This window comes from Lampetra planeri, chromosome 49, assembly GCF_965212315.1.
Source record: "Lampetra planeri chromosome 49, kcLamPlan1.2.h2, whole genome shotgun sequence".
In the NCBI taxonomy this organism is placed as follows: domain Eukaryota; kingdom Metazoa; phylum Chordata; class Hyperoartia; order Petromyzontiformes; family Petromyzontidae; genus Lampetra; species Lampetra planeri.
Window position 1 is genome coordinate 1223927 of NC_136155.1, and position 13422 is coordinate 1237348.

The 13422-nt window shown below is 47.8% G+C and overlaps 1 protein-coding gene across 2 annotated transcripts in view; it reads right to left on the reverse strand.

Moving 5' to 3' along the window:
- LOC144734060 (uncharacterized) overlaps positions 1 to 13422 on the reverse strand; it is a 258027-nt gene that overhangs the window by 20474 nt on the left and 224131 nt on the right. For both annotated transcript variants that reach the window (XM_078616112.1, XM_078616111.1), the window contains exons 56-63: positions 12509 to 12562; positions 11571 to 11678; positions 10400 to 10453; positions 9194 to 9247; positions 7468 to 7575; positions 6584 to 6637; positions 4750 to 4785; positions 1107 to 1160 (exon numbers count right to left, since the gene is read on the reverse strand). In XM_078616112.1, the coding sequence (XP_078472238.1) occupies positions 1107 to 1160; positions 4750 to 4785; positions 6584 to 6637; positions 7468 to 7575; positions 9194 to 9247; positions 10400 to 10453; positions 11571 to 11678; positions 12509 to 12562 (522 nt within the window). The remainder of the gene's footprint in view (positions 1 to 1106; positions 1161 to 4749; positions 4786 to 6583; positions 6638 to 7467; positions 7576 to 9193; positions 9248 to 10399; positions 10454 to 11570; positions 11679 to 12508; positions 12563 to 13422) is intronic.

A 13422-nucleotide genomic window follows, 5' to 3' on the forward strand; every position in this document is an offset into this window, starting at 1 on the left:
CGTCACGCTTTTTGGAGCATTTAGTGGTGATTCCCTATTCCCATGGTGGAGCTCAGTACTGTGTTAGAACAACCCTCGTGTGGTTTCCGCAAATGAAGTTGTGCTTATTTTATCAACCCCAGGGAGATGACTCCGAGGATGTTGATGATGGGCCGAGCTAACAGCTGACCAGAGTTTCAACTCGAGACTTCCAACTGTGAAATGGTTGCGCTCAGCAGTGACAGCAGTGCAACAACAACAATAATAACAATAATGATATCGATGGAATAATTAAATCGTAGAGGAATGGCAGACTAATATGTTTCCTGCAACAGACACACACACACATATATACAACATCCTGGCAATTGTGGTGCAGTGACAAATGGGCTCATTAGGATCTCTGCTGGCTGGGAGAGAGGCAGTGTCGTTCGGATGGCCCTGGCCACGAGCGATGAATGAGCGGGAAGAAGAGGTCATGCCGGCACACACTCGGCACGACACACAACGGGTTGCACGCGCGCGGCTCAGCCGCCCCTCCTGCCAACGCGGCCGCGGTGCCCGAAACGCGACGGGCAGCGGGAAAATCCCCCGCGCCAACGCAGCGCCACTCTTACCTTCCCGTGTCACTACCACCCCCCCCCCCCTCCTGATCGCACCTCCGCTAATTTATTCCAATTGTGCTCTCGGAATCGAGCCATGAGATGAGGAATCCATTTGGATATCTCACAGAGGGTGGCGTGGCTCGTGTGTCAGGGAATTGCTGCAAGAAGAAGGGGTATTTCACAGGATATTTTCGGAGATAAAAAAAATCCTTCAAGTAACATTTTCATCCTGCTGTGGGATTTGGTCACGGGAATGGTATTTTGTCTCATGGCAGTCAACCTGGTATATTTTATTCATGAGTTGAGAATTTATGCAAATCAAGGGCAAAACCGAAGTTGATAAGATGTAATTGTTGACTGGCCTGAAAAAGCCATCAACTGGCTACAGCTGAGAAGCCGGTTTAATCACAGTCGCCTGCAAGTCTAATAGGATCAAAGGTCGCCTGATGCCACGTGCGTGAGTGCATGTATGCGTGTGTGCGTAAGTGCACGAGCGACAGTGACACTCATTGTAGAACTTACAGGGGGGCCGGGAGGTCCTGGGGGGCCCAAGTCTCCTTTAGGACCGGCAGGTCCCTAAAAATTATGAAATAAAACAACAAAACAGTAACTCATTCACAATTCATTCACCCTGATGAGAAGGGAGCAAAGTCACGCGTCAAAGTGTTGATGGTTAAAAAGCGGGTGACTCTTTGCGCGGTCATTGGTGACCGCCTGTGAAAAAATAAGTTTCACAGCTCATCGGATTCCTCCTTGCGGTATAAATACTGATGCTGATTCTGAGAAGGCTGAGAACGTGGACCCGCTGCTATTGGAGACGCCGATGCAATCATGGCTGGGAGACCTCGAATCCAAGCAACTCCTCTCACAAATTCTAGATTTGAAGCTTTGGTGACTGCAAGGATTCATATTCTTTGGTTTTTTCGGTAAAGTCACGTAGGTAAAAAAATTAAATTAATAAAAGTAAAATAAAAATAAAATAAAAATCACGACGTTTCGGAGGCAACACAAGCTTCCGTCTTCAAGTGGAACCGTCACAGCACGATAGCTGTATTGATACAAGAATCCATTTAGATATCTCATATCGTGCTGTGACGGTTCCACCTGAAGACGGAAGCTTGTGTTGCCTCCGAAACGTCGTGATTTTTTAATTATTTTTATTTTACTTTTATTAATTTAATTTTTTTACCTACGTGACTTTACCGAAAAAACCTAAGAATATGAATCCTCTCACGAAGCCACTGGAGCTATCAAGCTACGATTACATCCCTTTAGTTTACAGAATTAGCCGATGCGTGTTAAGTTTACGAATACGCCTGCAATGCTGCCATTGTCCGGTCGCAATAAAACGATGAACATAACACACACGTATCACGCGCTAAAAAGCAAAAGTTATTGTGGGTCAAGCTCATTATTGCAATTCACGTATTCCTCTATAAATAAAAATCAAATCGATGTTGTTGAGCGGAATCCTCCGTCATGTCACGGGAGAGCTCGATCCAGTCACTGGCTGCACGGTGCACGCAGCGGAATTTTCCGTATCGCAACTGAAATGCTTCATAACGTATTCTCTTGTCAGTCGCCGTCCATTCTATCGACGCAGCGGAGGAGACGTTTGCGACTGTTACGCGCGGACGACAGAAAAACACACTGACGGCAAAAAATGACTAGAAAAAAACCTTCGTGAAAAACACTGCGGCCATACGAGAGACTTGAACAGGCGGCGTTTCGGCCAAAGGCAGCTACAGAGACTCTAATATCGAGACTCTTTGCCCTCTCTACGTGCTGAAGAAGGGCAATTGTCTAAAACGTCGCCTGCTGTAAACTCCTATTGATATGGAATGCATATTCCTGGTTCTTTCGGTAAAGTCACGTAGAAGGGAAATAATAAAAGAATACAAATATAAAACAATAAAAATGCTCACGACGTTTCGACTGCAGCACAAGCAATCATCATCAGGTGTGAAATCCACAGAAAAATAATTCTTGTTGTGGATTTCACACCTGATGATGATTGCTTGTGTTGCAGTCGAAACGTCGTGAGAATTTTTATTGTTTTATATTTTTATTATTTTATTATTTCCCTTCTACGTGACTTTACCGAAAGAACCAAGAATATGAATCCCTGCAGTCACGAAAGCTTTAAATGAAGATATGGAATGTGTTGTTGTTTGTGCTCGTGCACCAACTGCTAAAGCAGCAGCAGCAGCAGCAGCAGCAGACAATATGTTTAATCTTGATGACAGCAAACGGACACGTCACTTGATGCCCTGAAAGCAACACACACGATGGATGCCAATCCAACGGCAGCACCGTGCCACTGTGCGAACATCGCGGCAGAGCGACGGATAACTGAGAATGCAAATCGGTGCACAGTTTGACATCACGGAGCGGCATAAACCCCCTGAGGACGACGGCGTAGCGCGGGGGCAGCGGGAGGCGTCACGGAGAATTACACGACGCGGATGAATGAAAGGACATCGGAGGATTAAAAGGAGATCAATCGATTGATTGAAACAGGCGAGAGAGTTTGCTGGACGAGGGTAGATGCGCGTGTGACGACAGGAGAGAAGGTTTACATTGCATTGTGAATGGCAGCAGGCCCAGCTTTGATGTAAACAACGCCCTGGGCAAAACGAAGACTCTAATGCCATTTGAAAGTAATGGCTTGGTAATAGCTCTGTCGTTTGTTATCCATCATGTGGCATCGCGTTGCGTCTAAGCGTTGCCAATTATCGGCACGCTTTATGACGGCGTCCGTAAATTTGTGCTAAATCCATATAAGTTCTCCATGTTCGTAAGAGTAAAGCCAACGACGATGCTCCAAAAAGAAAAGTAGAGAATCGACGGCGTTTTCGGGCAATGGGCTCTTCGACACAGCACAAAAAGAACAGGGCCCATTGCGGGAAACGTTGCCAATTTGTATGAATTCCCTTAGAAGGCAGTGCTATCGTTAATTGTGCTTGTGCACCACTGCCAAAGCAGCAGCAGCAACAGCAGCATCACCAAATAGTCGGTGCCCTTCGCAGCGTTGCAATCTGGGTGGCCGTGTTGGTCGCCAACCCCTACGGCAGGCGGCACACTGGACGTCTGTGACAAAGAGCCTTGTAGCTCATCGGATTCCTCCAGTACGAATCGAGATTCTGGTTGTATGTACGTATGTACGTCGCAATGTGCGTAGCCAACCACGCTAATCGGAGGCGCGAGGAAAGGACAACAAACTAATCACAAAAAGCCGTTCTGAAAAAAATGAGTTTTCAACCTAAAGTTAAAATTGCATAGCTCCAGTGGATAATAGTGCATAGCTCCAGTTGCAGAGAGACGTCATCGGATGCGAGGATGGGCGGGGGGGGAAGTGAATCACAGGTCAAGGAGCAGAGGAAGGTATTCGAGCAAGGAGTTAAACTGGGGAGGGAATCAACTGAGCGAATAACAAGTGGGAGGCTGGTTTTAGACAACGGGAGCAGTGCAGGAGAAGCAGCGACCTGCGAAGCGCAGACGTTGCGCTCAGGGCCCAAGGCAGAGGAGAGACAGCATCACGAATCTGGACACGTGCGGCATGATTCTAATGGATGGATGTGAGCTGCAAGGGTACAACAGGTGAAAATTGCAATTTTGAGAGACCTTGACGCGGATAGGAAAAATAGGTTGGTAATGCGTGCACGATTGCACAGGCATTTACACGCGTGCACAAACGCGCGAGCCCACGCACGCGCCAAGCACGTGCGCGTGCAGATGCACACACGTACACGCGCATACACTCAAGCTCCTCCCGTGCAGCCTTTAGCAGACTACTGGGAGCACGTGGTGTTAGCGAGGAGCACCACCTACGAGAGCCAACACGGCACACGAAGGGGGTCGTGTGGCCAGCACCACACCCGACCGCCTTTGTCTCCCCAGTGGCGATGTTTTACACACCACACCGGGTACTCATTTGAGGCTGAGTCGACCTAGGAGAAGGCCCAGTACGGGTTCAGGTATTCGTAACTGGTGTTGGGCTGTGAGCGGGAATCGAACTCGGGTGGCCGGGTTCGGAGCGCAATGCGCTAGCCGCTACGCTACCGCTTCCCACATGCACACTTTCACTTACACGTACACACACTGTAAGCAAACAGTCCCACACGCAGGCGGATGCGACACACACTAACAGGCTTATCACACTCACCGTGGAGCCCTTGGAACCTTTAGGCCCTCCTGGGCCCTGTGGAAAGGGTTGACACCAGAAAAAGCATTTATCAGTCACTGTCAAATGACGGCAAAGCATATGGTGTGTGTTTAAAGTTTATTTCGTTTAACTGGCTAAGGTCTCAAGAGATGGGGATAGTCTCGAGTTGCAAAATTACGAAAACAGAAAGCAACCACAATGAAGCGATTTTAAATCAGCCCCAAAGCAACCACGTAGAAATCAGAGGAAAAAGAACCACATGGCAGAAATAATTTGAAAACAGGAAGACAGTGCACAAACATTACCAATATAATGAATACAATTAATTCCCAGTTACAAAAGTTGACTTGCATAAATTACAAAAAAAAGATCAAAGTAAGGTTAAACAGAAACATCAATACATATTTCGGGTTGATTATTGGACTGGTGAGCAAGCAGCTACGAGTACGTGGCTCAAATACGGTATGTATGTGTTTTTCACGCTGAACTTCTTTCGCACCGTATGTAGCCAACCGTGCCAATCGGAGGCGCGGGAAGGAAAAAAAAACACACTCAACGTCAAGAATGGGCAATGCAGCATCAGCTCTGTGGGGTTGGCCGGGAGAGCGGGGTGCCCTCACCCTGCTCAACACGACCTGCAAACTGGCGGTGACCCGCGACCCGCGACCCCCTATCCCCGCACGCGGCTGCCACGGGCGCTGGCGGTGCGCGTTGCTCGATGCGAGATCCTCAAGGATCCTGGCCGATCGCCGACAATCTCGGCTGTGACCGTCTGGAAGGGTTTTGTCTTGCTCTGGCGAAGATCACCCCACACCCTCCAACCACCCCCCCCCCCCCCCAGAGCTTTTTGGTTTTTCAATAAACTTAATTAGGCAAAGGCCTACGTCACTATATAATTTAAATCTCACAAGGCTCACCGCCATCGTAGTATTATTGTTTAGTAATGGATGAATCTTCATGCTCCGGTTTCCTCACACATCTAAACACTCATTAACCATTTCCCATTCCGATGACGCACGGAAAAAAAACTAAAATAAAACAACTTTATCAGTACCGAGGCTCCCACGAGGCGGTGCGGGAGAGCGTGTGGCACAGTTTGGCGATAACACCGAGAAAGTGTGATAGAGGACCGCAGACCTTGGGCAATTGTTTGGAGCCAGCTCATCGCGTGGGTTGCCTGCCTGCTTACCTGCGGTTCCTCCTCGCACCTCTGAGTCATTCTCTCTCTTCAAGAGTGAGAGAATACTGTGCCCGTGCGGACGTGAAATCATTACAATTGTTATTCATCATTTACAGCCCTCTGTCAATCCGCTATCGGATGAGGGTCTCTCGGTCTCGTAACGGTCAAGGCCACTGCTTGACCATACTTCACCATGCTGGTCAAGTGTGGGTTCGTGCAGCTGGGGAGGCCCCAGGACCGGTTCGGATATCACTCGACGCTGATGTCAGCCGTGACCGGGAAATTAACTCGGGTTGATAGGTTCATAGCGCAGCGCACGTAACCGCTCCACTACTGGTGCCCCCCATTACATAAGTTAAAACTGAAATTGTTAACGAGTAAAAATGATTAGTCCAACACCGAATTGTATATTTGGCACTGCTAATAATAGAGGAGGTGGGCCAGTTGTATCCATATTTGAGCGGTGGCATGGCCTAGTGGTAGTGCGTTTGTCACTTGGTGCAGAGGTTTGAGGTTTGAGTGGGGTAGGCCGCCCTGGTTAATACTGCGAATGTACTAGCCAGTAAATACTTCAACCATTTCAATCCAAGACCATGCTGCAAATAAGTACTTGAGACCCATAGAGGGGGCAGGAGGGGGGGGGGAGAGTCTTACCGGAGGTCCTGGGGATCCGCTTGGTCCCTGGGGGCCGGAAGGACCCACAACTCCCTGGGGGAATGAGGGCAGAGGCGGACGTCACAGAGGGTTGTCGCAAACACCGGTGGCCGTTGGCTTGCGCGTCAACAACAGCCACGTACGCATTAACTCGACTATTTTTTAAGTTTCATCTTACCAGGTGAGGATCACTGAGCTACACAGCTCTCTTTCAGAAGTGACCTGACCACAAATGACAGCTCGACGAAGTGGCTCATCGTGACGTGGACATTTGTAGCAGCGGCCAAATACTCCCAACCCACACCAAGTCCCGTGCACTCCACACGAGCCCCTTCGTCAGGCCACTGCGGCATGACGGCCTCCTCACACACCGCGCGGGTCGTCGGGGTTAATTGACCATACTTCTCCACGCAGGTCACTGCGGGTTGGAGAAGGCATGGGCAGCATAGGCGTCCGAGCATAGTCGAGTAGAGCAATGCATTTCGCTGCACTGCCACTCTGCTGCTACCCACAACGTAGCCCCACAGTGGCCTGTAGCACCTGTGTCGTGCATGGTGGTGTCACATCCAAGCACCATCCAGGCTCAGCCCTGCTTCGGTTCGTAGATCTGATTTGGTCATAGACATTTGAATGTGTACCGCCACCTATATAAACATGATCAGAGACAGTGGTAATATTCCTATGGCAGGAGCCAGCCTCTCCATAGAACAGCCGGTTGTAGTACTCTCTCGTCAGAGTTCAAATTTCAGCTGCGAGGACGGTAGAGGAGGAAGCACTTTGCGGCAAGCCAATGGTGTCTGTTCCGAGAGGTTGGAACTGGCCGTGCCATGGCATTGTGGGAAGCTCTGCAACGCCAGGGCCTTGTCTCGGCACGTGCCACTCACGTGGTCTCCCTTGGGTCCCGTCTTCCCGTGGGGCCCGGGCAGCCCTCGGTCTCCCTTCTCCCCCTGCTCTCCTGGGGGTCCAATGAGCCCAATGAGGCCGGGGTGTCCCTGTAGTGCGACACGGCACGCGAGCGTAAGCGCAACAGCAACATCATCATCATCAGGCGGCGCGGTGCGTATCGGCACATGCCGTTGACACGCGTTCCCTCCACCTCCTCCAGTCTCTTCGCGGCATTGTGCTGCTGCTGCTGCTGCTGCTCTGCTGCTGCTGCTGCTGCTGTCGTCGTTAGAACTCCATGTGCCAAGTCTGTGTCTGCTCTGTCTTCCCATCTGCTCCGAGGTCTTCCTCTATTCTCTCTTCCATGTGTCAGTTTCCATCGGATGGGTTTCATGGAAACCTCTTTGTGGTAGCTGTCGGAGCCATTGGAGTCTATTCTTCACCACGACTGACTACGATGCAATGCAACGTGATTGAAATGCATTAGTTATGCTCACCTATCATGCATTGAATAGTCGAGGTGTCGTTTTTTCTACTCATCCCCCACACCCATCACCCCTTTTATTGTGATTTAATAAGTCCGAGCACGTATCCTGAGCTAGAGAATAAATATCAATCGACAATTCTATGCATCGAGTGTTGCCCGATCGCACGCCCCCACACATTTATGGGTTTTCTCCCGGTGCTCCCGTTTCTGTAGGGCTTGGATAATTGCCAAACTAAACTATAAACTAACCTATTTAAATTTTATATACCATTAAACTCAACTATTTATATTTGATCAGATAATGGTCACTGAGCTATCTATGTAGCTCTTTCTCAGAAGCGACCTGGCTACCAACGATAGCTCAACGAAGTGGCTTATCATCATGTGGAAATCTATAGTAGTAGCCAAAAACTCTAAACGCGTGATGTTGATTCTAAATGTGGAGGGGGAAACCTGGAGGAGCCGGAGAAAAATCCACATTGCCACGGAAAGAGAGACACGCAAACTCAAAAAATATACAGCAGGCGTCAGGGTCGGGATCGGGATCGAACCCACGACCTCCTGTATGCCAAGCGAGGGAGTTAACATCTCTCCATCTGGCTGCTGCTGCTGCCTCCCTGCCCATCTGTGAGCGAATGCTGTGTGGTAGCGGCGCCTTCCAAGTAAAAATTATTATCATTTCACTGGTATTGAATTGGTGCATGTAGTAAAACTAATTATTTTCAAGATTATATATTTGAGCACGATAGATTTAACATGTTTACACCGCTATAGATCATCCACACATCCATAAAGGAAAACAAATAAACGGGATTTGAAGATCAAAATCGCGATTCCGTGAATTTCATTGATTCATGGAGGCAAGGAATCATTATGAGACCACAAAACACTGCACACTGCGATGACACATTGCAACACAAGACAACATAATACAAGGCACTGTGATATAATGAAATACCAAATCATGCAATACAATGAACTGTCATACAATGGAACATGATACGACACAATACAATGTAATGGAAGGCAGCATTATGCAACACATGCAATAGAATTTGGTATATATGAAAAAAAAATGTAATTGGATAAATTGCGTCCATACTACGAGGATTATGTTGTGGCATTGGTTCATGAGTTCACACTCAATTCATGAGACTCAAGAGATGTCAGGTGATGGCGACGATGATGATGTTGATGATGAAAATGACGATGTTGCACATCACGCATGTCTTAACCCTTACCTTTTCTCCTTTGGGGCCTGGCTCGCCCTTCAGTCCTGGCAAACCCGGAGGGCCCTAAACGACCACAGACAGAGAGAGACATAGATGGAGACTCTGCCGCACGTCGTGACATTGGGGGATTTCGCAAAAAAGGCCAACGCTGCATCGCACGGTACGTTGTGCGTGGACCTTACCTCGCACCGCACGTAGCCTCCCGTGGCAATCGGAGCAATGGTTTGTGAGGCAGGGCCCATGACACATTATTTGGTGAGGTGTTTCAGGATCCTAATAATGGAGCTGACTCACGATAACTCTGGCGGAAAGACCGAAATGTTGGCAATTATCTATTTTTTTTTTCATTTCCAGGCCACAGTGGAATTGACGAACGTGTTGGCGTTGACTTGGGTTTTCTGCGCGAGGGCGAGTATATACTCACATTGTTCATTTGCTTCCCAAATGTTAAGGAAATAACACTTGCACAATCGTTAAAGTTGACTTTTTACCATTGATATCATTATTATTACTACTTTGCAAAATGTCTTCTGGAGTAATTGATGGCATGATGTTTATAGATGTCGTAATTTTGTCCGTTATTTATTTATTGTAAAACAGAAAGCGTGTGCATTACAAGCATGACATATTGTAACGTTGCAATGAATACAATTCTTGTGGCAGGCTTATCTTTAAATCCTCCATTACATCCTTATACGTGTTTTTTTATCTCTGTGAGCCGCGTCCTTTCTCAAAAGACGTTCGCGATTATGACCTCCCTTCCACTTAGCTCTGCCCACGATGTTTAGTCAACTTTTAGATACTTTGCATCACTCCCAATTGCATCCAACTATTAAAATTACCTATTAAACGTTCTTGTTGTTCTTGTTGTCCTTCCCCTGCACCTCCGATTAGCAAGGCTGGCTACGTACGGTGCGAAATAAGTTCAACATAATTCGCTGTCTTCCCCGGCTTCTTGTGAAGCCTATAACTTTCTCAGTCAAAACCACATTCACGTTCAGTCTCTCGTTTTCTCATTACTTGTCCGAGAAATCATTAACTCTGCCTTTTCTCTCGCGTTTCTTGTTAATTTCCTTGTTGTGTATCCTGCTGCTATCTGCAATTACATGTTCCTTCTGCACGAAACAAAGGAGAATTATAAGAAGACCCCGCTAAGCATGATTGACCAAAATATCCCGTGGGAGGAGCCTCTTGGAAGTGAGTGCTGAGACTCACCTGTGGGCCTGGGGGACCTCGCTGACCAGGGCCACCGGGTCTCCCAATGTCTCCCTGAGGATCACAAACAACAAGAACGACCATGTCATTACATACATAATACAGGGGTTTTTTTGGGGGTTAGATCACGTAAATATATATATATGTGTGTGTCATATTCTTGGTTCTTTCGGTAAAGTCACGTAGAAGGGAAATAATAAAATAATACAAATATAAAACTATAAAAATTCTCACGACGTTTCGACTGCAACACAAGCAATCATCATCAGGTGTGAAATCCACAGCAATATATTTTTTTAAAGGTGGCTGTTTTTCCTAACGTCAGCACCATGGACAGCGATTTGGCAGTTGGCCAGATGGACGAGTCCAACATAGATGGATTTGGCAACTGCCAAATCGCTGTCCATGGTGCTGACATTAGGAAAAACCGCCACTTTTTTCAAATTTTCTTGCTGTGGATTTCACACCTGATGATGATTGCTTGTGTTGCAGTCGAAACGTCGTGAGAATTTTTTATTGTTTAATATTTTTATTATTTTATTATTTCCCTTCTACGTGACTTTACCGAAAGAACCAAGAATATGAATCCCTGCAGTCACGAAAGCTTTAAATCGAAATTTATGCGTGTGTCGTCAAACCCGCCACCACCCGACACAGCCAATCAGTAAGGTTTGTCACGTAAACAGAACGTGCCAATTCGTTACTAGTACAGCACTAGTGTATAGTGTAGTGTAGTAGTGTATAGTGTAGTAGTGTAAAGTATAGTGTAGTACACTAGTACAGCACATCGGTGTGTTGGAGTGCAAAGCCACAACATTTACAATCTGAGTACGACGTTTCACGAAATGTCAACATTTACAATCCGAGTAAGACGTTTCGCGAAATGTCGTTACTGGCAAAACCTGTATTATGGATGATATTGGTCGCGAGAGCCTACGTGTTAAACTGATGTCATTACATATGACGACGATGATGTGTACGTGTGTTATGAGTGCATATGTGTGTGTTGTGTGTGTATGAGTGTGTGTGGTGTGTGGCACAAGCGTCCTGGTGACGTCACCGCCACTTAGTGGCGAATGGCGGTTGTTGTTGTTGTTGTGGTGTGTATATGAGTATGTGTGGTGTGTACATGTATGTATATGTGTACGTACGGGTGTATGCGTGTACTCACGGCTGGTCCGGGAATGCCTCTCAGTCCGTCAGGTCCAGGCTGCCCAGGAAGACCCACAGGCCCAATCTGTCCCGTCTTCCCAAGTGGCCCGTTTAAGCCTCCTTCACCCTATACAAATCAACACCACCATCATCATCAGGCATGGTCCATCCACTGTTGGATGAAGGACTTCAAATGCTGTCTATCGTCACTCACTGTTCTGCAATGCCAAAGTCCATATCGTCAATGACTGGATGTAGGGTGTATACACAAACAAGGGCAAAGATGCTCATGTAGCCTAAAAAGGCAGTTGGGACAAATGCTGCCAGACAGCACCTTTGAATGCCAATGTTTTACGGAGTTCTGTGGCAAACACCATGCTTGGCCTCCTTTGTCTCCCCCATGCTGACGTTTACACACTGCACCAGGTACTCAATTAAGGCTGAGTCATCCTAGGAGAGGCCCAGGGCCGGTTCAGACATTTGCCACTGATGTTGGCCATGAGCAGGAATGGAACCCGGGTCACCGGGTTTGTAGCACAGTGCGATAACTGCTACACACACAGAGAATGATAAAGACCCCCATATAGCCTTAACAGACCGTAGGGGCAAGTGCTGCTAGCGAGCACCTATGAAGGCCGGCACAGCACAGAAGGAGGTGGGTGGCCAGCACCACGTCTGGCCGCCTTTGTCTCCCTAGTGGCGATGTTTACACATCACATCAAGTACTTATTTGAGGCTGAGTCGACCTAGGAGAGGCCCAGGACCGGTTCAGATAATCGTCACTGGCGTCGACCGTGAGCGTGAATCGAACCCGGGTGGCTGGGTTTTAGGCGCAGCGTGATAACCGCTATACACACACACACACGAACATTGCACACACACACATGCACGCACACACACACGAACATTGCACACACACACGTGCACACGCGGTGTTGTTTATAATGAGAAATGTACCTTCCCTCCCTTTTCTCCTCTCCTGCCTTCCACACCAGGTGGCCCAGGCAAGCCCTGAAGCACAGACATTTAATCACTTTAATCACACGTTACATTACCGAGTCAACAACAACATCATCATCATCATTTCACTGCCTGCAATTTAAACACAGAGTGGCATTACTCTAGGGGTAATGTATCGCGTTCGGGCTCATCTGAAGGGGGGGGGGGGGTTCCACAAGGCTTCGGATTCGGATTTGTGCCTTGCGTTAGGGCACAGCGAGGGTCAGGGCCAGAGATCGAGTTGAAACTTGAGAATCAGAATGTTTATTTAGACTGCAGCAAGAGGAGCAATCCGATGAGCTCTGAAGCTCTTTCTCACAGATGTCCAGTCGGGGCGGGTCAAGACCTGGTCTGTTGATAAGGTTAGCCGAGTATAAGGCTGCATAAAGGCTTAGGACTAGAGGTATGATTAAGACCAGGATTAGGATTAGGTACAGGGTTGGGATTAGCGATAGGGTTAGGACTAGGGGTAGGATTAAGACCAGGGGTAGGTTTAGGTACAGGGTTGGGATTAGCGATAGGGTTAGGACTAGGGGTATGATTAAGACCAGGGATAGGATTAGGTACAGGGTTGGGATTAGCGATAGGGTTAGGACTAGGGGTATGATTAAGACCAGGGATAGGATTAGGTACAGGGTTGGGATTAACGATAGGGTTAGGACTAGGGGTATGATTAAGACCAGGGATAGGATTAGGTACAGGGTTGGGATTAGCGATAGGGTTAGGACTAGGGGTAGGATTAAGACCAGGGGTAGGTTTAGGGGAAAGCGGTTCCAGTGACTTTGAAAGAGGTCCAGCAGGGTTCTAAATAAAGATTTTCCACCTCCTTGCGAATGTGGAATTCCAGCACTGTAACACCCATGGAAATGAGA